Source organism: Cheilinus undulatus, linkage group 16 (genome assembly GCF_018320785.1).
Source record: "Cheilinus undulatus linkage group 16, ASM1832078v1, whole genome shotgun sequence".
Taxonomy (NCBI): Eukaryota; Metazoa; Chordata; class Actinopteri; order Labriformes; family Labridae; genus Cheilinus; species Cheilinus undulatus.
Window position 1 is genome coordinate 38,961,875 of NC_054880.1, and position 24,869 is coordinate 38,986,743.

At 40.3% G+C, this 24,869-nt stretch overlaps 1 protein-coding gene across 1 annotated transcript in view; it reads right to left on the minus strand.

The window, feature by feature from the left end:
• Positions 1 to 973: 973 nt before the first annotated feature.
• The window catches only part of dnah3 (dynein axonemal heavy chain 3), a 44,321-nt gene continuing 20,425 nt past the window's right edge, over positions 974 to 24,869 (minus strand). Inside the window, exons 30-62 of the mRNA XM_041809238.1 lie at positions 23,217 to 23,330; positions 20,265 to 20,441; positions 20,045 to 20,136; positions 19,718 to 19,937; positions 19,491 to 19,625; positions 19,267 to 19,378; positions 18,926 to 19,167; positions 18,237 to 18,337; positions 18,041 to 18,146; positions 17,831 to 17,960; positions 17,512 to 17,745; positions 17,319 to 17,422; positions 16,925 to 17,219; positions 16,633 to 16,812; positions 15,333 to 15,456; positions 15,097 to 15,253; positions 14,878 to 15,021; positions 13,925 to 14,591; positions 13,677 to 13,842; positions 11,544 to 11,760; positions 11,265 to 11,447; positions 10,759 to 10,957; positions 10,173 to 10,686; positions 5,897 to 7,524; positions 5,545 to 5,770; positions 4,912 to 5,156; positions 4,616 to 4,732; positions 4,240 to 4,397; positions 3,846 to 4,013; positions 3,611 to 3,753; positions 1,831 to 2,035; positions 1,410 to 1,547; positions 974 to 1,327 (exon numbers count right to left, since the gene is read on the minus strand). Coding sequence (XP_041665172.1) covers positions 974 to 1,327; positions 1,410 to 1,547; positions 1,831 to 2,035; positions 3,611 to 3,753; positions 3,846 to 4,013; positions 4,240 to 4,397; positions 4,616 to 4,732; positions 4,912 to 5,156; positions 5,545 to 5,770; positions 5,897 to 7,524; positions 10,173 to 10,686; positions 10,759 to 10,957; positions 11,265 to 11,447; positions 11,544 to 11,760; positions 13,677 to 13,842; positions 13,925 to 14,591; positions 14,878 to 15,021; positions 15,097 to 15,253; positions 15,333 to 15,456; positions 16,633 to 16,812; positions 16,925 to 17,219; positions 17,319 to 17,422; positions 17,512 to 17,745; positions 17,831 to 17,960; positions 18,041 to 18,146; positions 18,237 to 18,337; positions 18,926 to 19,167; positions 19,267 to 19,378; positions 19,491 to 19,625; positions 19,718 to 19,937; positions 20,045 to 20,136; positions 20,265 to 20,441; positions 23,217 to 23,330 — 7,995 coding nt within the window. The remainder of the gene's footprint in view (positions 1,328 to 1,409; positions 1,548 to 1,830; positions 2,036 to 3,610; positions 3,754 to 3,845; positions 4,014 to 4,239; positions 4,398 to 4,615; positions 4,733 to 4,911; positions 5,157 to 5,544; positions 5,771 to 5,896; positions 7,525 to 10,172; positions 10,687 to 10,758; positions 10,958 to 11,264; positions 11,448 to 11,543; positions 11,761 to 13,676; positions 13,843 to 13,924; positions 14,592 to 14,877; positions 15,022 to 15,096; positions 15,254 to 15,332; positions 15,457 to 16,632; positions 16,813 to 16,924; positions 17,220 to 17,318; positions 17,423 to 17,511; positions 17,746 to 17,830; positions 17,961 to 18,040; positions 18,147 to 18,236; positions 18,338 to 18,925; positions 19,168 to 19,266; positions 19,379 to 19,490; positions 19,626 to 19,717; positions 19,938 to 20,044; positions 20,137 to 20,264; positions 20,442 to 23,216; positions 23,331 to 24,869) is intronic.

The following is a 24,869-nucleotide window of genomic DNA, read 5'->3' on the forward strand; positions in this document are numbered from 1 at the left end:
AACCGTTTTGAAAGTGACAGGGCCAATAAGTGCAGTGGGGCAGTGCTTTCAAAGTTGTGATATATGCAAGCAGTGAGAAGAGGCCGGTGTCATTATGGCGGAAGAGATTAGCGTGGACGCTGCTAAAGCAGCGGTTTATTAGAACTTGATGACATTTCTTCGTTGAAAGAACAAAGAACAGCATTGATTTGTTTTCTTTTCAAAAATGACAAAAATCACGTACTAACATGTCTACGTCTCCATGGTTTGTGCTGTGCAGCTCTCAATGGAGTTTACTCCTCGGTGGTGGTGCACCTCAGTAACAGCTACCTCACGTGTTTATGTGCTCTGACTGGCCCGTAAAGATGTGACAGACAGAACATTCATCCAATCACAGTTCGAGTTTTTTTTCAAAGGCTCAGCCCTTTCCCAAACGCTGTCTATGGAAGGTTTGCCAGATCGATGTGTCAAACAAATCCATCTGGCACGCCAGGTTAGGCTACAGGTGCTTCAAACCAACACCAGAATCTGTTCTTCTGCAGACTGTACCTACCTACGGGGTCCTTGATGTTTCCGCAGGTTGAATGTGTGCGTCTGTTTGTGGAAGAGGTGCAGAGACGATCCCATATTTCCCTTCTGTGCATGCCTTTGTTTTAATTGTATGACCACTACAGTAAATCAGCATCTGCTATGAGGGTATTTTGGCTTCACTTTAGTTCAGTGGAAGGAAAAAGAGGTATTTTGCCCATATTTATATACAATCAACCCTCTACATTGAATACAGGTGAAGTAAATCCCATTATATATGCTTAATTGTCTGCTTCCATAAGGCTGAATCGATTAAAAAAAGGTTTTGTGCTGCTGGGTGGCTGAATGAGACAAATGTGTTGCACATTGTGTGGCTTTCCACCTTTTTTCTTTGGCATACAAACACATGGACTATCTTTGGCACAAGCAGTTTTTAATAGCTCATTAAATCGCCTGGCAATTGCTCTCAGTCGTCAAGCTGGCAGAGGCAGGCCACCCCGCGGTTCACCCAGTGCTTCTGTGGTTTGTCAGACGGCAGCTCGATGGACAGAACGTAGTTGGTGGAGTGACCGGTGGTGGACAGGGTCCCTCTGCGGGTGCTGGTTTTGTAAACAGGACAAACATAGATGTCTTCATGTTTGAACTTTGTCATTTCTCCTGGTTTGAGCTTGATGATGGGCAGGGAATCAAAGAGGATCTTGGGAAGTGACTCTCCAATGACCATGTTGTCTCTGTCCCAGCGAGCCCCCTCCATGAAAAGACCCCGCACAAAGGCCCCATCCTCTGGCTTCTCCTCCATTTGGGTCTCCTCTTTGGTTACCTAGAAGACAATTTAGAGCATGAAAATCCACTCAACAGAAGTTATGACTGAATATGAGCAAAAAACTAAGCTGAATAATTGCCTCAAATTCAAAGCCAATGTAGTCTATGGGGATGGAATACTTCCTGGCATAATTTTGAGCCACTCCAGTAAGAAATGACTGTGTGAAGTAGAAGCCAGAGAGCCAGAAGATTGTAGGTGGGCCGTTATCTATCCAGTCCTGTCAAAGCAGTAATACAGGCATTACACAGTATTATTTTATTAGAAAACAATCATTTAATATATTGTCTATAAAACCAGTGGTGCTTTACTTCAGTGTGAAGGTAATACACATGCTCATAATGATTTACATTTTATTGGTCATACATTTTCAAACAAACTCCCTGACTTAATCTCAAGAAACTTCACATTATGGTATTAGACTTGAACTCCTCAGTGTGTGCTCCATTCATCCTGGCAGTCATTTTCTCCCCTCGCTGAGCCATGACGATCATAATTCTTACCTGTAAGAACTGCAGCCTGGCTAACAGATCTGTCACGTAGCTCCCCATTGGTTTGAGCGATGGGTATGACTTGGCAGCCCACATAGCTGGCACCTTGCCCACCAGCATACTGTTAAAGACGTCCTCGAGTTCAGCAGACATTACGATCTGGCCCTTCAGAGCTTTGCGGATGTTGACCAAGCTGATGCGGACCACATGAGTAAGTCTGTAAAAAGGAATGTGATCAGATGTTTATTGATAAGACTCTCATCACTGATCAGTGATCATATGGTTATTCAGTTTTGTCTTTTAAATATAAATAGAGGGGATGCATTTGACGTCACAGGTGGCATGAGTCTGTGCTGTCATTTTAATAACTACATTTTGATGATGTTCACCACAGATCCTCAGCTGATGGAACAAGTTTGTAGAAGTGTTTGGAGCTGTAATGGTATGTTAATAAAGCCACCAAATGAAGTTGGGCTATTACAGTAGCTTCCACAAGCATTTAGTTAGTGATGAATATATGCGTAATCTCACTGCATTCTCCTGCCTCTGACCTTAAAGAAAAATTAAGACCTTAATTTCAGCAAATCAACCTTACGGTAAAATAGCAAAGTGATGGGCACTAAATGACAACAGATTGTTTTTTAAAACACATTATCCTGTGATGTCTGACTAACACTGATGGTTTTATAAGGAAAGACTAAAAAATCCCAAAACTATCAAGTCCATCAGTATTTACCACAGATAAAATAAAGTAACTTTGTCAAAGGACCATTTGTCTGAGACACCGTAAATCTCTGAAAGGAAGAGCCATAATTTGCTGGTAAAACGTATTATTTGCAGTTTTAGATTTCTTTTTAAAATTCTACTTTATTCATAAACAAAGCCTGGCAGGTACAGTTTTGAGATAACCACATTGCAAAAATTTCAGACTAAAGCCATTTCATAAATAAACCAGAGAAAAAAGCCAGAAGTCTTATCTTGGATTAAATTATGTTTGGACCCATTTGAGAAATAGTTACACAAACAGTGGCTTGCTTTAGCTTCCAAGCTTTAGCTAAAGCTAACATAGCTACACTACATAATTAGCATTACTACAAGAGCCAATGTACCTAAGTTAGCTCTAGCAATATTAGCTTTAGCAATACAATGCCATGTTGATTACATTGAAATGTAGCTTACATAACTGCTTTGTGAATTTAGCTTTAGCTACATTAGCTGATATCTAAGCAGCTCTGTTAGCTATAGCTTAGTTGTCTTAAGCAATGTGAGCTTTAGCAAAGCTTACAGTAACTTAGCTATATAGATAATGTAGATTTGTAGCCTGTGAATGCTTTGTGATCTTATTATTTTTAGCTTTGTTAGCTACATAGCGACATTAGCTATGTTTCTCTGTTAGTTATGTAGTTTTATCATCACTACAATGAAATATAAAAATCAACTGATGTAAAGCTTCTGATCCAACAAAACTTTTTGATTTAAGTTCAGTTTCACATCCATCATTGATTAACTGACTGATGTGCCCTCAGGCTTTGCTTTGTGTATTTAAAGTTCATATAAAGTCAGTAAACTTGTAATATGACCACATATCAATGTCAACGGTCCTATGTGTCTTTAGGAAATGGTATGGTCCTCTTTTCAGTCCAAATATAATATAAGCAGATATTAGTCTGTTTTATCCCATTTTTTTCCCATTCCCCTCAAACATGCAGCAGAGTTTTGCCACTGGGCAGTTGTGTTGCGTGCTGAAAGTGACATTAGACTGCATACCCTCAGTATAAAGGTTGTTTTTTACCTGTTAAAGCGGATAACTTCCTGCCTCAGAACAGTATTCATAGACTCCTCATACATGACAGGGTATAAATCCATCACCATTTGAATGTCAAAGTCTGCAGGCAGCTTAGACAGGATGTCTTCTGCAAGCTCATCGACCACTTCCTAAAACACAAACACAGCAACACAAAAAATATCTTTCTAAACACAATTTTCTGATAAAATAAACAATGCTTCAAAGATCAGACAGTACAAACCTGAGGAGACTTAGCCCCGCTCCCTGTCTGCCTGGGCAGAGTCAGCAGAACCCCGTCCAGGAGCTGATTGGTCTCTTGATTATCCTTTGTTATGTCAGCGTTGCTGTGAAGTCCGAACACACAGGGTTCGGCACAAATGGGAAGGCTGCGGATGTAGTTAACGTAAGACTGGAATAAAGAATATCAAAGAAAATCATTATTATTAATTCTAATATTAATCGCCAACTTTGTCCTGAAGGCCAAATACTGTCTATGTTTCATTACGGACTAATATCATGTTCTGTAATTAAAACCACTCATCCTCCTCTGGCTGAGTCAGTGAAATCAGAGGCTGACATGTTCATTTAATAGCATTAACTTTATATAATGATGAATATGGTGGCACTGACAGTACCTGATAGGGGCCGTGAGCAGGGACATAGTACAGATCTCCCTCACACAGGTTGTATCCCTCCTGCTCTATCAGATCCCAGCTGTAGAAGATGGACAGGAGCGACAACAGCAGGCGTCTGTCTTTGTCATCTGTCACCCTGCCGCCATAGTTACATTCGCCTGAGCGGAGATAGGAGACAATTAAACTAAACAAAATTAAAAATTTGTCACCAATATGTTCTCAATGTAATACAGAGAGAGGACACAGACACCTGTGATAAAAGTCAGTGGTTTAAAAATAAAACAAATGCCCTGGCTTTAAAATTTAGGATGGAGGAGTCTGTGAATTAAACATAAACCACCTACTTTGAATCTTATACTGCTGATGTGTTTCCTACCTGTAAGGTATGTGAGTGCCTCCAGTGGAACCTCCTCATACTCATCCAGGAACATCTGGATCTGCCTCATACTGATCCTCAGATCAGACTCATTGAACTCATAGGGAATATTCCAACCTGAGATATTACAGAATGAACAAAATAACCAGAAAGGCTGTTTCTTTTTTATATAAAGGCAGAATAATGACACAAAGTAATGACAAAATGTCTCAAATTTGAACATAAAAAACTTGACCCACTATCAAATGTTTTAGGGTTTTTCCAAAGGGAACTAAAGACATGACTGTACTCCTCACCCAGAGGTCCAAAGTTCCTCCTCTCCTGTACCAGAGCGTGGAAGAAAGTGAGACTGAATAGAAACTTCTGCCAGATCACTTGTTTTTTAGAGCTGTTGAAGAAGTCGGGGTCAGAGATGGGGTGACTAAGGTAGGAGCGCAGCAGGTTAGCTCTAATTCCTTTAGGAGGCTCATTGGTCATCTTCAGCCCGTTCTGAAGGATGCTGACAGGGAACTTGTCAGATGGATAACTTGTTAACCACAACCTAGGGAGAGGGAAAAGACACTTATCTTTATTGCACTAATGAGTGGATGACCTCTAGACTATTAGCTCCAAACCTTTTTCCTTAGGGCCCCCCCACACAGCAGTCACCAGTCACGTTACATTTCACATATTATACAAGCTCCGGTACACTGTAGGCTTCTGTATCATCTCCCCATCTAATTTTATTGTTTTATTCAAGCAAGAACTTGTTTCAGTGTGTTCACATGATGTTATTGTGTAAGTGTTACACACAGGTTATGGGTGATACCCTGACACACCTCTGTCAGTGAATCCATTCTTCCCTGGTACTTGTACATAACAGCAGTGGTCTAATAAATAGCCAAAGCACAAAATAATACACAACATACTGATTGTGTAGAATCAGTTACCTGAAGTTAGGGTGTGTGGCCTCTGGAGTGATGGTTTCCTCACAGATCCTCTCCAGAGCGGGCATCCAGCTGGTGGCCAGGTGGCAGTTCTGCAGCACCACCCAGGTGCCCTCTTTGATGGCTTTGTCAATCATCTGAGCTGCTATTGGTCCCTGCCCCTGCCCCAGAGAAATGGTTTGGATCTTGCTGCCCCCCATGTCTAGATCATCAGCGAACTTCAGCAAACCTGAAGACAAAGTTCAATTCAATATAAAAGATTGCAGCCATCCAAAAATAGGTGGAAAAAGTCACAGGTTTAAAATTTTTAACGGTGTTAATAAGCAAGAAAGATAACAAGTCTGTGATGAATCACCTGCAGTGGGATCAGATCCTGGTGACAACACAAAGATGAGAGGAGAGCAGCAGTGGGAGTCTTTGTAACTTCCTGCCAGGTCAAATGTTGGTGGTTCAATGTAAGCCTGTCCCATGTTATTCACGATAAAATCCTGCACAGCTGGTACCAGTTTATCTGGCCTGAAGCACCTGATGACCACCATTCTGTCCATCCCCACTAACCCCCTCCACTGGTCAGGTAACTGGTCTTTATGGGGCCATCCTGAATCATAGAGCTGCTTCCACTTAAAGATGTTGTCCTGGACATGCTCAAAGAAACCATCTAAGTTTGGTAGTTTGGACGCTCTGACGATTTCAGACCAGGATTTGTCAGAGAGCCACTCTGGAGCCGGGTTGGGGTAGGGGTTATCTAAAGCGATGCCTCCTGTAAGGAGGAAGCGCCAAACCTGGTCATCCACCTGGCCCATCCCCTGCATGATGCCTACGGTGAGCAGCAGGGAGAAAAGCAGTTTGTCTTTCTCAAAAAGTGAGCGACAAATGTTGTTGTAGATGCTGAGGGTGAAGTGATCAACTATGTTGGTGATCCTCTTGACCACGTCCTCGCTCTTCATGCTGTCTGTGATGGAATGCAGGTAGAGGTTGATGAACCAGGTCAGGGAGTATTGGTACATGGGCTCAATGTTTGCCAAATCTGAGATACAGAAGAATAAAATAGAGGAGTGTTCGGCGACAGGACGGTAACCCATTCGAGTGTCATCGATCTCTTTTTCTGTCACACTGGCGATCTTTTGTTTCTCCGAGATCTCCTCAGAGAGGATTTTAGACGATGACAAGATCTTGATGGCAGTTTCGTCCTCCAGAATGTTCCCTTCAGAAGATGAGAGCACTTGTAAGATCTTATCCTCTATCTCCTTCAGCTGCTTGTTGTTGGCGGCACTCTCCAGGATGAGCTGGTTCTTCTTCTCCTCCAGCTCCGGTTTCTCTTTAGCTGCTACGAGCCCCAGAAGCTGATCTTGAAGGCCTTGTGGTGTGATCATGAAGTTCAGCAAACACACTTTGACAGCCACCTCTGGGAGATAGTGAGGGTTCCTCAGTCCAGTGGTCATATAAAACAGAAAGTCCTTAGAATATTCCACGATGTTCTCTCCTATTTTCATGTACTCTACACCCTGCTGTTTGAAGGTTTGCTTCAGCAATACAGGCTCAAGAACCGGGTCTAATTCCTCTCCAACATTCTCCAATAGCACAGGTGTTCCGAACTGAATACAGTTCTCTAAAACCCTCACATAGTTCCCATCAGAGAGTTTGATGACAGCCAGTTTATTGGCCTTCTCCATGTTCTTGACCCACTTGTTGGCTTGACCTTGAGGGTCGATCATTAGAGGCCAGCGGCGGGAGTTGAACACGATAATACCGTTGTCTATGGAGAAGGAGTCCACCGGCAGTCCGGCGATCTGCCATGCCCTAATAGCCACCTGGTTACCCAGGGTGCTACTGAGGGTGAAGTCCTCAGAGCAGGGGATTTTCTTCTCCTGGCACAGGATATGCCACTGCTCCTGACACTCTGTACGGTAGTCTACAGTAAAGGCCCCAAGGTAAGACACAGTTCCTGAAGAAAGGAGTATGTCGCCTGTCAGGTTGGTGTACCTGCAGGAGGAAAAATTAGAGCGTTTAGATCAGTGAGACTCATGATTGGCTCTTGAGCCACATGTGGCTCTTTTGTAATGACTTGTGTCTCTTTTAAGTCTTACTTGGAAAAATAATTAAGCATTCTATTGTCTAATGCCCTCATGATACAATATCTAAACAGCTTTACCCCAGCAATGCTTTGCTGCTCCCTCTGCAAGCTGCTTTTTCCAACCCTCCTCCACCCCAGCTCCTTCTTTATGCTATATCTGACTTAATCAATGTCATATATACTCTGGCTCTAACAAAGGTATTTTTTCAACAATTTGACTCTTTGGTTGAGCAGGGTTGAGTAGCACTGGTTTAGATGAATATCATAACAATAGGGAAGATGGAAAATAACAGGAGTAACAGTAAGATGACAATACACAAACTGGTGTAAGCAGTCTTTTGACCCAAATTTAAAACTTCTATGAGACCTTTTTACCTCCCCAGAGAGTTTGGCTTTGTTGTTGTGCTCTTTGCATTCCTCCTTATGTTTATCTGTTACTGGGTGTGTTTTTATCTTGTGTTATGTTTGGCTTTATTTTTTGTGAGTATAGTACCAAACTGTGAGATTATTCTCTGTGCCATTACCCAAGATATACTTTGTTGTCCCCTCTGTAGAAGATAAAGTATATCAAATCTAGTCTAGAAAAAGGGAAAAAATATTAGTTCTCATTAGTACTTGAGTTATTTTATATGAAAGGATAACAGATGTTATCATATCAAAGAAGTCATGTATGAAGATCTGAGAGCATATGCCAGGTTGGCAGTTCGCCGCATCATTCCTGGCTCTGTACTGCTCCGGCCTCTGGATGGCAGTCCTTCAGACCTGCACCAGCCCTAAAGCTCTTTGCAAAGAATCGCAGAAGGCGCTTTTTAATTTTTTTTCCTTAACATGGAATGTGAGTCAAAATACCACTTTAATCCTGTTTGTGCTTTGCACATCATGCAAACATTCCAGTGTCATTTTTTCTCTTTTTGTCATTTTTTAAAAAAACTCAAATTTTCTTTGTGTTTAATATTTTTTGTCCTATATTTGTTGCTTACTTTTGAGACAGACATAAAAAAAATCATTTTCTTCAATACAAAAGTTCATAACAATTTAACAATATGAGTCAAAATCATTACAATTAGTTATTTCTTGAATATCGCTCTGCCCTTGCCAGTCCCATGCCCCGTCTCTCAAGTTACCCTCCTGGCAGACCCCTCCAGCATGTATGTCCCCGAGGCCTGATCCAATCCACTGAGAGCTGGCACTCAGCATCCAGCAGCTGGCTCAGGCCAGTGCACCGGGCGCCCATTGAAGCACAGCTGCCGCACCCATATCCTGCAGCGGGCCCTTCTCATCCCTGCTCTCCTGTATCGAGGGTTTTAATAACCAAATTTGACAACATAGCTGATTCCTCTCAAATGTATGTTATGATGCACCGTAATTTTTTACTCCAAAAGGAAAGTGAGACGTTGAATATTTCTCGACAGTGCTTTAAAGCTTCTCTGAAGAGCTTTCAGTTTGTGTTGCTTTTGGCGCCCCTGAAAAAGTTTCTTTCCATGTCTTTGCCTATTTTAACCCTTACATTTTTCCCATCAAAAAATCTGATCTTACATTCTTTTATCACTCAAATGTATCCCCTGTCAAGAATCCTTTTCATACAAAATATTAAAAAAATATATAGGCAAATATATAAATAGTCCTCATCATGCTCTGACAGGTAGAAGGACTACATACAGTGCTTAACAAATTTATTAGACCACCTGTCATATTTGTCTCGAAAACCATCCAGCGTCATGAAGTGCTTTAATGCAGACTCTTTCATTTTCAGTGAGCTCTCCACGTTTTACCATTTTGAACAGGAATGAGGGATTTCAAACTGAATTCATCCAAATTTGAGCCAGCTCACTGGGCTTCTCTGAGAAGTCAGAAATGAATCAAGCATTACATTCAACCACTAAACTCATTTTTCTCTTCAGGAATGCAAGTAAATAACTATAATTTGACATATTAATCAAGAAATATAAATGTGCTTTACTATTTTTTCAGGTTTTTTGTAAATCAGTAAATTTGAAAATTCGTGGATAACAATAATAATATTTGAGCGCTAAAAATATCGTTTCAGTTAAAGAGCTTTTACATATTGGTGAATTAATTATTGCAGAAACATAAAAAATGATTTTGGTAATTACCAATGCTGTTAATTTAGGGCAGCTGTGGCATAAACCTTACTTTGGTTGGGGTTAGGGTGGTCTACTAAATTTGTTAAGCACTGTACGTAAAATGTTCAATTTCATTATTTGACAGAGAGGGCATTTTAAAGAAGAGGAAATGAAGATAAGAGAGTGGGGAATGACATACAGGAAAGGAGCCGAAGGTTGAGCTCAAACCCAATCTACCCACAAGACAGCTGAGGAAAGACAGGAAGTATGGGGGGAGAGAGAGTGGTGGAAAACGTGCACCAATCGATCCTGCAACTAGTGTGTAGATGACCAAAGCTTCAGCACAGGGGTGCCTGCTCTACCAACTGAGCCTGTGAGTGTTAGGTGTTTAACATGGTAAGCTGTTTTTAGTACAAGTGATTTTGTAGGAAATATTAACCTGAAAGATTCTACTGCTATTTTTTTTCACATACCTGATGTCTAGTTGCCTTGCCGCCTCTGTCCACCTGTCTTTCTCCCCACCCAGCCCTCCAATCAGCTTCTCCGCCCTGATCAGCTTCTGAGAACACAGCTCAATATTGTCCTCCAGCTCTTGCTTCTTGTTCATCATAGCAGCCAGGTCATCATTAAGGCTCTGCAGCCTGTCTTCCACCTCCTTCAGCTCAGCTCTTTTCACAGCCAGCATTTCCATCTGTACCGCCAGCTCCTCCTCGGCTTGCTTCAGCCTCTCCTTCTTCGGGGCGACCACTTTAGCGACACGCTCGTACACCTCCATGGCTCGCACCCATTTACAGAGACCCTCACAAGCTGAGGAGATGTTTTTGATAACAGAGGGCTGGAAGTTAGGGTTGTCGATGAACTTATCTCTGATTTTCTTGATGTACGAGGCAGGAATGTTGTCTTTGTCATAGGTTTTGAGGCTGTCCAAAAACTTCAGGTCTCCAAGGAGCTTCTTAGAGGGGCCCCAGAAGTCTTCAATCATTTTACCTGCAACAAGTTTATATAGACGTGTAATAACTTTATTGGAATAATACCATATAAACAAATGATGGCTCTTACCTGAGCCACCAGGGTCAGGTTTCCTCTCTGGTTTGATACCCTTCATGACACAGATGGACTCCATAACTAGTTTAACTAGAGCTGGTGGGTTCTGCATGGACTTGACTACAGTAATGTCTGCAGGTTTTAAAGTGTCCAGGGCTGACAGGGCAGCCTCTAAAGCAGGCAACGCTTCTGCCAAATCTCCCTCACACTCATCCTGACAGAAAAACAGCACACAACTTTGAGTGAACAGAAACAACACTGCAAATACCTACTAAATCAGATTAAATTCTCAGCCACAATTTGCTGATATTTCCTGAAAAAGAAAGACTGCATAAATCATAGACATTTTTGCACTTGATAGATGTTTCTCTATGCATGTCTGTTTAGATCTTCTGTATGCATATATGTCAGGAGCAAATATATATATCATTTACCCTCTTTTCTTGTGATAATGTATAAGTCCTAGCTGTTTAAAAGGGACTAAAAAATGTTTGCATGCATGTCCACCTAGGTCTATGTACCTTAATGGCTTTGGCAGCAGCTGCTGCTTCATTCGCCACTTTCTCATCAGCAGACACCTGCTCTTTCTTAGCATCCACCTCCACTGTCTCCCCCTCAATCTTGACCATCATCTTGTCTGTTTCTGCTGATGTCTGAATGAGCTCTGGCTGCAAGGCTGTCAGCTCCTCCTGCATCACTGACACCTGTGGACACAGAAACACGTACAGTAGATGTCAACAGTATCAACCTCGTTGAAGAAACACAAAGAAATGACAGGCATTGCATCATGGGTGCTTCACCTGAGATGCAGCAAACTCCAGTTTCTGAAGACCAACAATGTATCGGTTCCTCGCAGTGTTTACTTCATTCCTCTTCAACTTTAGCAGAGTCTTGAAGGTGAGGATGAGTTCAAGGTAGGAGGTGGGAGTGGCGTAGTTGTGCCGCCTGAGTCTGGAGAAATACCTCTGGGACATTTCTCGCACACTTGTCTGAAAGGTCTTGCACATTTCCACCACTCTAAGATTGCAGAAAAGAAAACATCAGGGTATAGTGCATGTAAAATTTTGGAACATTTAGATGAAAAGAAAGAACACATTTACGGTGGGTTTTTAGTTGTTCTTGAAGTTCCTGTAATCTGTGAGGTCATCAGAGAGTGCTGTGCAAAGGAAGTGCTGTCATTATTTGACAGATTTTGAGCCCTTTTGCAAATAATTGGCAAATTTTGCAAAGTTAAGATTTGTCATGCTTATAGACATCTACTAAAGAGAATGAATGCTGTAATAAAATCAAAAGATGCTTCATGAAAGAAGTGGTCTAGAGGTGTGAATTTCTATGCAACCAGGTTTTACTAAAAAACTGATCCTAAGATTTTGTTTGCTGTAAACTGAACTGTATATGTTATATGTCTAATTAAAGATGGAAAAAGTTTTTTAATTAAATATATGCCGGATACATTTGTTTTTTAATCAAGCATTTTAACAGGTGTGTGAAGATTTTCTTTAGACACTGCAGTGGGCATGCGGTCAAAAAAGTCTATAAGTCAATATATCGTCACTTGCTCCTTGTCGATACTCATGTTTTTACAGCATTGATATGGACATAAATTCTGTGATGACATTTTAACATATACATCCCCCACGGAGCAGTTAAGAAAACATCCAGCAGATGGCAGTAGTAGTAAAAGTAGTATACTAGTATTCACACCGGGTAACATGGATCATAGTTTTTATCTGCTGCCAGAAAGGCTAAAAGCAAAGATACTGAATTATTTGGGGTTTCTACAAAGACCTGAACTTCAGGAGTTGGATATGAGTAATGCAAACTGTGCAGAAACAAGGTAAAATACTGCAGCAACGTCAGTCTTCATCGACACATGACACTGGGCTAGTAATTATTTAGCAAAAACAGTTAGGCTCACCGGGCTAATCTGTGTCAACATGACCAGCACCAAATGACGCTGGTAGGTCAAACTTTCCCTCAACTTCTAAATGGGGATAAGGAGATCATAAGCTGCAGTGCTGATAACCATGTTTTTTCAGCTGCTGTTTAATCTTTACTCATCAGTTCATTAAAGAAACTGTGGCGCCATTTTGTGCAGTTATTTTTACAAATGCAAGAAAAATTATGAAGTGAAATCAGAATATCATTGCATGAAAAGTATGAAAAATTAACAGCAACAGAGATAACAGAGAGAGTTTACAAAGATTAATATAACTGTATTTGCATTTATTATTGACTTACTAATAATAAATAGATTGTTCTATTTTTCTTGGATCGCTGAGGATCTGTATTTGTGTTTTAAAGTGTAAGAACCTTTCAACTATACCTCTGTTGTTATTCTCTGAAATAAAGAACAGCTGCTGTGGTGAATTCAGAGTAGGACATTTTTATTACGACATGTATATTATCCCAAATTAGTATCAATCTAGCATCTATCATGAGACTGTCAAAAATTAGGTTAACTGGTGACTCTAAATTGGCCGTAGGTGTGAATGTGAGCGTGCCTGGTTGTCTATCTGTATATGTCAGCCCTGTGATTGACTGGCAACCAGTCGTGGGTGTACCCCGCCTCTCGCCCAATGACAGCTGGGATAGGCTCCAGCATGACTGCAACCCCTAATGGGATAAGGGGTATAGAAAATGGATGGATGGATGTTTCAAGAGTCTTTCTGTTAGATAGTGTCAGATTCACTTTAACTGAAGAGAAAGTAAGCATTGACTTATCAGTGACTGTACAATCTTAATGAAAGTATCACCCATATTTATGATTAAAAATAAGAAAATGTATATTTTTTCAATATTTTCAAAGACTTAAACTGAGAGAATAATATTTTTTCATAATGTGACTTATAATGCATGACTTCCAAAGTTATAAATTTATAAACGATTATGATTTAAAAGTTAATCATTTTTTTCATGAGTTACATCCTTACTCCAGTCTGATTTCGCTGTCCATTTCCACATCTTCTAGGAACTTGTGTGCCACCATCTCTAAAGCATCCTTTGGCCATGCGTGGAACCAGTCAATGGTGCAACAGTTGATAAGGGAGGGAAACATCCGTAGGCGGTTCCTGAATGCATCGCCAATTGGACTCATGGCTGTTAAATGAAAAAGTCTTTGTTAACATTCATCTCCACAACTTAAATCAAAAGAGGAAAAGAGATCTTGTAAGTGTCTCACCAAGCACAATGTGAAGGTTGGTCTTTACGCGGTCAATGAAGAAGTTGTACAGAGAAAGTGGTGTTGTATCAATCTTCTTGCCCTCCATTCGAGCAATTCCCTGCATCTTCTCAGTGATGTCAGCTCGTTCATCTGCAGCAAAGATATTTGGTACATCCCCAGTGTTGAGCAGCATGTTGATGTCCTCTAACATGCCCTCATCTTTGATCTGACTGTCATTAAACAAGAACACCAGGCTCTTCCCCTCAACCCCTGCTTTAAGCATGATCTTCTTCAGGTCGTCCCTCCAGTCTGTCATTCCGTAGTTCTTGGTTAATTCAATCTGAAACAGGACGTAGTCGTTGATGAAGGTGCCCAGCTTAGTGGCGCTCTGACGCCCTGAGCCACCAATGCCGACGAGTAGAAGATGGCCGTTGTCTTGTTTAAGGACACGACAAATGCGGGAAATGTGCTCAATGGCAAATTTGAACATGACAAGGGACATGGGGGCCTTGCTGCAGCTGTTGTACTCATCCAGATAGAACTCCATGACTTGTTGTAAGGTGCACAAGTCTGTGATTTCATCGTAGGCCTTGACATCAGAATCAGGGTTGGAGTAGTCACCGAAGAACAAGCTGCGGATGCTATCATCTGATACTTTTCCATCTGGACTAAGACGGCTCAGAACCTACAACACAAAAGATTTTGGATTTAAAAAACAAGTTTAAATATGAATTATGTTCCATAAGTAATCCAAGCATTAATGTTTCAAGTCTGACTAACGGAAGATAAAAACAACAATGTTTACTCTTTTGATTTTCTCGTTTCAAATAACAAATATTAAAATAATTACTGATGAACAAAGTGTATTAACATTTATGCTGGACTGATTTCTTCACATTCACCTTTTCACATAGAAAATTGAACTCCTATTTAGCGATAAATTGTGAGTTCTAACCCAATCCCCAACGTACCTTTTCCACACTTTGTTTGAAGAAGTCTGAGGTCCTCTCTTTGACAATGCTAAAGAACGTCTCCTTGTCTTCAGTGTCAATGAGTCGGTCATAAAAAACACGGTACACCTCATGGATCCACAAGCGGATCAGTTTGTCTCCATTCTGTAACAAACAAGCAACAGATGTCATAGACTGAGCATTTCAAGACATGAAGATTTATTTATTGTTTCACCTTACCTGCATGTGTGTATGTGGGGCTAAGAGAACGCCTCTTATCACTCGAGCAAAGTCTCGCAGGTTGAAGATGTAGTGGGACTTTGATGGGGTGGGGAGGAAGCTGTCCATTGAATCTTTGTAGACGGCCATGGTGGCCTGGACCATGATCTTGCCAAGCCTTGGATGTAAAATAAATCACAACTTGTCTCTCTAACAAAGATATTTACAGACATTCTAACACACATTTGATGTGGTACCTGAAGAAAGACGCATCGAAGCCCTTGCTGAAGTGCCAGTCAGTGATGGAGCTGAATATCTTGGTCAGAGTCTCGTCATCAAAGGAATCAATTGAGATAATATTTAAGTGTCGAGTGAAGCGGCCTAATATAAGAAAAACACTGTAAGATGTGGTATTCTGTTTAAATTCTACCTTCATACTATTATTAAAGGCTTACTAAGGGACTTTCAGAGCAAAATTTTAGACCAAATCTGTATCTTTGGGTACACACCTCTTTTATCTGTATGTATGAGACAGAGAGCGGCAGATACACTATATTGACAGAAGTATTTGATCGCCTAACCATTACACCAACAGGGACTGTAACAATTGTATTCATTGGCTTGCAATCTCCATTCCTGATCATTCCAAAGATGCTCAAAGGAGTTGAAGTCAGGGCTTTGTGTGGGCCAGATCAAGCTCTTCCACACTGACCTCATCAAACCATGTCTTTGGAGTCCTTGCTTTGTGCTCTGGGGCACAGTCATGTTGGCAAAGAAAAGGGCCTTCTCTAAACTGTTGCCACAATGTTGGAAGCAATGTTGGAGATTAGGGGGGGGGCCCAATAAAGTCAAGGTAACGCTCTGCTGGCGTCCGCCAAATCCAAACTCGTCTATCTGACTGCCAAACAAAGAAGCGCGATTCGTCACTACACAGAACATTTTTCCACTGCTCCACAGTCCAGTGTAAGGGTGTGCTTGACACTACTTATCCAACAATTGGCATTAGACTTGGTGATGTGTGGCCTGCATGGAGTTACTCCGTCGTTGACCCTGATCTGTGATTTTACGTGGTCTTCCGATCCATGGCTGTTGTTCCTAAACGCTTCCACTTTACAATAATATCTCTTACAGTTGACTGTTCATGAGTCCTATTATTGCATCCATCATAGTACCATACTGGTAGTCACTGAGCTCTTCAGAACAACCCATTTAGTAACACAAATGCTTGATTTTACATATCTGTGGCAATGAGTCTGATTCAAACACCATTTAATAATTAAGAGGTATTGTCAAATACTTCTGCCCATATGGTGTGCCCATCTCTTTTACCCCACATAGTGGCAGGAAGCCTCAGAGAGAAACATTAACATGCTTAAGGAAGCAGCTTTTTGTTAGTGTGAACACGGAGCTAAAAACAACAAACACAGACTCTGACTTTACAATCTTTTTGGGAAGTCATTACTCTGCAATATATCTACATAGGATGCATTTGATTTTTGCCTAATTCCTGATCTCATATTCCCATAATAGCCTTATATAAAGAAATTTCAACAATACCTGTGATGTCATTTTTGCCACCACCAGGAGGCCCCATTGCAGACATAAACAGCACATCCACTATGTTCAGTTTAGAGGTGTCCTTCTTGTCATACCAGTGATGATGGTCGATCCACTGCCTCAACAGCTCGATCGGAGGTTGGGCGCCATAGATCTCCTTAGCGGGCATGTTCAGATCGTCTTTGTAAAAGTGAAAACAATAATTAACAATGAATAACTGCCAAACTCTTCACCACACCTTCAATCAGTGAATGGCTTTATCCTAGCAGCATTACATTATATGATACTTTACCAACATAGACGACACACTTCTTTCCCATAGGAGGTCCAAACACCCCCTTCCTCCTCCTGTCGAGCTTTGCCATGATGATGTCCTGAGTCTGATTTGCTGAGGTGCGGGCTGAGAAGTTGATACAGTTAGGTGTGTATTCGTCTTTAGGAAGTTTTACCAAGAAGCTTTTGTTGATGACAGACTTGCCGGTGCCAGTGGGCCCGACAAACAGCATGGGTATTTCATGAGAAAGGTAAGTACGCAGGAAGAAAAGCTGACGTGCTGTCTCCATGGTTGGGATGATGAGGTCTGATACCTGTGAGGATGAGAGGAGTCTCAGTGAGCAGAAAATGACTGTAAGAACTTTTATAGTGGCAACTTCAGTGGCTAACTTTTGTCACATAAACACACGCACATTAGCTACAGCTGGAATGACATTTTCTTCCTGTGTGATTGAATCAGTCCATGGATTCCACTGTCCTTGTCCTCCCTTGTGAAAGTAGAAGTCATAGACAGTGCCTGGAGAAGTGAAGAAGAACATGAAGTGCTGCTGCTAAAAAGAAAGGTTTTCATAGTTATTTTGTTAAGTTTTCTGTCCAAATTTGTACCTCTTTCAGGGAAGATGTTGTTTTTTTTTAGTTTGATTCTCTTAGGCCGAGGATGCTCTTCATCCTGGCCATTGATCAGATTACGGTAGAAGGCATCAAACTTCTTACGACTCTCGCCAGTGATGGTTCCACCCAGAGTCCACACAACAGCGAATAAGAACAGACCCTGCAGCCACATAGTGATCTGCTGGCTGGTCATGGGTGTACCATTGGCTCCAGACTCAGAAATTTCATCTGGGTATGAACAGAAATGTTAGGCCATACAAGCTGACCAAGAAAAAAATGTATGAATCAATATCTAAATGCCATTATTCAGTACCCATCAGGCATGTGTACAACTTCATCAGACTATAGGTCAAATGAATGGGAGATGTTTGAACCACAAAGCGACACTCCCTGTCTATGAAGTCAAGACAGGGCTGAACCAGCCAATCAAATAGATCCATTACCTGTAATACAAAAATCGAAGACATCTTAAGTGATAATGGGAAGCAATGAGCCATTTAAGATTTACATGGTCAGATCTTACCAGCTCTCTGTGTTCAGTGTTCAGGCTCTGAGGCAGAGTGTTCATGTAGGAATCTCTGAGAGGAGACCAGCCAAGCTGCTGAGGCTCCATGTAGATCATGCCACACCTTCAGAGAGTTACAAGAGGAAACTTAGTATATTTTTATAACTTTCAAACTTTAACAGATGCTGACGAAGCTTCTGTCTGTGTTGCTTACCTACTGACGGTAGCTGGAGAGGCTTGCTCCAGGTCAGCAGGTTCAAAGATGAGGCTCATTTTTGGACTCATTTGGATGATTTCACCGCTCATCAGACAAAGCTAGTAGGAAACAGAAAACACACAAAATCTTAATTAAGGCTGTGACTTTAAGAAATGTCCTTAAATAGAAACTGCATAACATTATTGAGATAACTTGGTTGTGGTTTAAGGACTAACAGGGTGACTATATGCCAATTGTTATGAACAAATAGCTTTAAATCATGTGACCACTTGTTGGCCTGCAGGGCAGAAAGAGCTTAAATCAGTGGCAGCTTCCATTGAACACCGAGTGATGTTGTGGCCTCTAGCATTTAATTCTCCATCTTTTCAAAAACAAACAGAGAGAAAAGTAACTTCTTACATTAACTCAAATAACCGTAATTGAGCCATTTTTGGGGGGTACTTATACATTTTTGAGTACATAATGAAATTAGTACTTTTAATTCTACTTAAGTATATTTTAAACAGAGTTACTACTTTTACCTGAGTACAACACAACACACAAAACTGGAGTATTAATATCTCAGGGCTAAACATTTTAGAGTGGATTTTAAAACCAAAAGTGTAATTTTTGCCTGCTAAAGGTGAATCCATGAATGACACCACCTGAAAGGAACACAGTGATGAGGGAATCAAACTTGTCCTTACCTTTTTATTGTCATCCAAAACAGTGTTCATGTTCTCAATCCAGACAGCATCAATGGGTCCATCAAAGATGATCCACTGACGATTCTCTGAGGTGGAACTGGCTTGAGCCCTGAAGGAGGTGGCCAGGACACCGTCGGACCACTCATGGCTGACTGAATCGAAGCAGCCGTACAGCTGGCCCATGGTGATGGCTTTGGGGTTGATGATGCGGTAATTTACAGCAAACTCCTCCATCAGCTTGGCTGAAAAAAAGGAACAACAAAACTTAGTTTCTAATTGCCTCATATAATTTTAGAAAACAAAAGAAGCATGTTACAACATGCAAATAATGAAACAACTACCTTTATAGAGGTCTCCAAGAGCAGCAGCAAGAACTTTGTATGCAGAAGTCTTTCCTCCTAAAGGGTCTCCAACTATCATGAAACCATGACGAACCAGCATCATCTCATAAACCTGTAATACACAAACAGAACACAAGTTCTGTCATTCAGTGTGGTTGTAGGATAACATTAGTTAAAACTTTAATGTGCCTGAGGTGCTGCTTATCAGTATTCCTTGCTGGTACCTGGATAATTTTACCAATGAACCATGGAATAGGCTGAAGATTGAGCTTAGCGATGTTCTCATTAAGAGCTTTGAGGAAGAGATCGTAGTCTGGTTTCGGGAGGACGATACCAGGGAATAAATCAGAGATGATACCCTGGAAATAGCAGTAGAAAAAAACAGTTAACCTGATGATTCACATACAGCACAATCCAAGACAGTTAGTATTTTTTTATTTTATTTTTTCACCTGAAACAATGGCACATCCTGTGCTAAAAACTTTGCCATATTGACGTCCATCAGCGCCCTCAGCAGCAGCACACTTTCATTCTCCTCAGGGTACTTCAGCTTCAGATTTCCTGCTGCAGTCAGCACTGACTTCACAGCTCGCATACCGTAGTCATAGTGGTGCTGGGAGGAGAGCTGCTCGGAGCATAAGCGGTAGGTAGCCACGATCTTTTGAGCCAGACTAATGATAAAATCGGAGATATAGATGTGAGGTTTGAAGAGGGTACACTGTCTAAAAGCCCTGAAAAATATACAATGTATTTTATCAGAGATAATATTCATTCATACCTGCGTGATTCAATAAAGCCCATTGAGTACAAAGAGATTTCTCCAATGAGACAATAGTCTGGCACCATCATGGCCACTGTACGGAAAAGAGCCTGCAGGAACCAGGCAGGAAGACATTTACATCTGTACATCCAACTCTAACATTTGTCACGTGTTCATCGTGATGCTCTGCTCTGTTGAGTGAAAATTAAGACTAAACTTCAGATTTAGGGCAACCTACCTTCAGGTTATCTGGGAGCTCAGCTCTGCCTGCGTAACCCGGGTTCATGGTGATGAACACAGAGCAGGTTGGGTTGAGGGACAGCTCCGTCCCCTCAAACATAAATGTCTTCAGATTTTTGGCGATGGCCTGTTGTATGCAGAGGACCTGCTGAGCCACAACAGAGAGCACCTCCACCTGTGACGCACATGTCAAACACATTAAGAGAAACACAGTAGGGCTGCTGGTTTAGCTCAGTTTGGTACAGTTATCTCTGCTGCTGCATTAAGGTCAGCTCTTGCACTTGGCTGTTTGCTGCATTTCATTCTCGCCTCTCTGCTCCCAAACTTTCCTATCTCCCTGCAACCATCGAATTCAAAAAGGGTGAGAAAGGAGCTTAACTTGTTCTTGACCACTAGAACCAGGGTCTAAATTTAGTTCTAGAGTAGAAAATCTACCCCTTGAAGAGTGCCTTCTCAGGGGTAGTACTTCCTAAAGGCCCATAAACTAATGCTGAGCTTTACTGATTGATAATTGGTCAGCAGCTCTGCTAATGACCTTTATACCAAGATAATTAGCATGCTATTAATCTATAAACATTTCTGCCTGGTTCCTGTCAGTTTTAGAACTGAGGCCTTTCAGAGGAGAGACCAAACATCTGCAACAAACAGGGCCAGTTTCCCCATTATAAGTAAGCTTTGGATAACCTGGATGAGTGAAAACATACACAGACATTTAACAGGATTATAAACACATAAAGCCACATTTTTGGGGGGATTCTGACACTGCTCTCTTGCTCTCTTTTGGCCGAAGATCATAATGTCTCTCTACTTTTTAATCCCACCGATAACTGAAATAATGTAGATTTGATCATTTTGAAACACATGCTATTTAACAGGATAGAACATTTTCCCAATCTAAATAAACATTAAAAAAGAAAAAAAAAACCAAATTTATGTCTTGGACCTCAATTTCTGTCATTTATTGGTTTCACGTAGATGTGGTAATGGTTTGATATTTTTTTTTAAATCATATCACTGATATATCACTAATATATCACTAATATCACTAACAGTTGACTGTGGAATTTTCAGCGGAGATGAAATTTCATGAACCATTTTATTGCAAAGGAGGCATTCATCACACATCATGCTTGAAGTCACTGATATATCAGTGATATTGTTTGGTAGTGGTGGGCCCTGATGTTTGACCAGTTGAGTTGCTTTAGACTAGTCATCTCCAACCTTTTTTCTAAGGGCCCCCCAACTCATATTTAAATAAAGCTAAGCCCCAATGTTAATACTGACAAAATCACATCATAACAGGGCCACTGTTCTTAACAAAATATCTATGTAGAAACTATCCATTATTCAGATGGTTTGTTATGGCCACTCGAGAAAAAAATATAAAGAGGATCTGTCAGTTAAAAAAAAAACTCAGAATTCTTTATTTAAAAAATCATTGATTTAGGAGTTATAAAAAATATTTTTTTTTCTTTAAAAGTTGTAAATATATGTGGACCAAAACATAGAATTTTGAGCCTATAGAGGTTAAAAATTGAAAATCTGTTTTCAGTTTGGTTTCGTGTTATTGTTACTTCAAACTATTGTAAAAATTACAATTTTAATATCTTGAATTATTTGAGTCTCTACTGTCATAACTTGAGAATTTTCAAACTTGCAATTTCAAAATTTTTTTCTTGTAAATTTCAAACTTTTTAAACTCTAAATTTTCCTAGTTTGATTTCTTGTTAATATATGACTTTATAACCTCAACTATGTTGTTTTTTCCTCCAAAATTGTGACTTTTTTGCACACACATTAATGGATTCTCTTCATTTTTTCATCTTTTATGTTGGCCATTATACATTGTTTCTAATCCTGGTTGGTTTTACAGAATATACACATATATATATGTATATATATATAAATATATATATATATGTATATATATATTTATATATATATATATGTATACATCTTATTTTGACAAGATCTTTGACGCACCCCCTAGGAGTGCCAGGACCCCAGGTTTGGAACCACTGCTGTAGACTATGTTTAAAACGGAGATGAAATTGGGCCAGAAGAACTTTTTAGTTCCATGAAGAGAAGTCCCTGGAACTCAAAGTTTTGGGTACTTTTGGTTAAAAAAAAGCACATTTTGTTACACAAGAACTAAAACAATAGACCTTTTACAATGGGAATATTCCTTATTAGACTGGCATGTAAAAGATCTGCAAGATTTTACAAGCTAAATGTTCTCCACAAGCACTATTTGTAGGCTGTTCAAACCTTTTAAAGTATCTTCTGTTCAATTAAAACAGAGTATTATCTGTAATATGTATTAGATAGATAAATAGATACTTTATTGATCCCGCAGGAAATCGGGAATTACTGCTATCTAATAACATGGAAACATGTCAGGTAATCTCATCATTCCTCTGCCACTCCACCAACTAAAATATTTATAGGCTGATTATTGCGTACACTTCTTAGACGCTTAATTTAAGTATGACAAAGCAAAAGAAAGGGTATGCAGTGAGGGCAGTGTTCTGTATGAGGTACAGTCTGTCAATCACTCTATTTATTCAGGCAGTTTGAAGGGTTTTAAAATAATCCAGTCTATTTGACATGAAAGCCAAGGAGCTTCTCTTCATCTTGCTGAGCTGCAATTGATCTAAATTTGGCTTTGTTTCAGAGTAAACGATTGTTTTAATATACGACTGTGCAAGCTAGACTCCAATTTTAGAGTAACTCCTGTCTGATTCTTGAATTAAGGGGCAGGATTGTCCATTATCCTCGACCTTGCTCAGTGCTACAAAAAAAAACTTAAGACAAAACAAATGTTTTGATAATAGAATACCTTTCATTATTCACAGTCTAATGTTCATTTGAAGTAAACAGGTTGTTAGGGAGGTTTGAAGTGACAGATGGGAAACACAGATCTAATCAGTATAGCAACACATATGCTCACCTCAATGCGATTGAACTCATCAAAGCAGGCCCAAGCTCCAGACTGAGCCAGTCCTTTGAAGAACTTACTCATAGCTTTGTAGTCTAAGCCATCGGAGCAGTTGAACACCACACACTAGGAGAAAATAACAGCTCTTAAATCAGTAAAAAGAAAGACACAGATGATCATTCGATGTAACTCAAATGCTGTAAGAAGGCTCAGTGTGGTACAATGCCTCACCTCATATGCATACTTGCACTAATTGATCTACTAACCGTAGTAATTGCTAATTAACTCTTGTAAAGTTGCTCAAATACTGCAAATAATTATTTTATTTATTGTTACTCAAATGCTGAAGGCTCACTGTGGTAAAAAGCCTAATTTCTTTCGCATATTTGCACTAATTGATCTACTTATCCTCATCACTAATCTATTCTATTTACCACGCTCAAATACTGCAAATAATTAATCAATTCACTGTTGCTAAAATGCTGTAAGTATGGTGATTTTGGTTCACATTCATCTTATTTTGAAAGACTGGTTTCCTGTGTTGGCTGTTTGGCGCTAACTTTGCTTTCCCCTGAGGCTTCTCCTTCCCCTTGGCGCTTAGGCTAAGTGACCACACCTGTGGCCGATCTGCAATCAAGCACACTACTTCTCTGCAGCAGACTGATGCCTCAGCGCCAGAGTATTGTTTGCCACGCAGAGCGGTAAAACGGCTCTTCTGCTACTACCAGTGACACTCTTTGCATCATTGAAAATTCTCTTGTGCTTTTTGTGAACTCATTTTTCGACCATTTCTTGTGTCTCCTTTTTTTCCGGTGCCTCCCTCCTCGTCTCAAGCCAGCCCAAAACCCAGCACTCTCTCAAGAAGCCTCACTCTCATTCCTCCTGCGGATCTCCTCACCCCCCTGGACCTGTGGATTCCCCTCTCCCGAATTGCACTTTCACCAATAAATCTGTTAAACCTTTGCAAACTCTGGTCTGCCTTCTGGGTCCAACACACCACAACCATAACAGTAAGACGGCTCTCTGTGGTAAAATGCTTTACTTCTTAAACTTTTTTACACTAATAAATCATCTCACTGTAGTACTTACTAATAAACTCTATTAACCCTACTCAAATACTACAAAAAATATTAATTGCAACTATAATGCTGTAAGAAAACTCACTGTGGTAAAATGCCTTACCTCATATGCATATTTGCGCTACCTAATCTATTTACTCAAACTAATTTAATCTATCTACCACACTTAAATACTGCAAATAATCTATTCATTGTAACTCAAATACTGTAAGAAAGCTCACTGTGGTAAAATGCCTCACTTCATATGGATATTTGCACTAATCGTCTATCTTAAATGACCTTATTTACCTAATGTAAATCTGCCCACATCCTTGCATTTTTTATATTCTGATCATGTCTAGTCAGCATTCTTGCACCCTTTGCACATCTTGCAACCATACCATCAAAGCATACAGACTGTTATATACTAGAAAAAATACCTACAAGAGCTTGCACATTTTTAAATCTTAATTTTTTTTTAAGTCTTTTTAGTTTATTTATTCCTGTACACTAAGAGCAAAGCTTACCAAAGTCAAATTCCTTGTTGGTTAAGCATCTTTGGTCAATAAAGCTAATTCTGATTCTCAGTGTTTTGCTAATACTATAA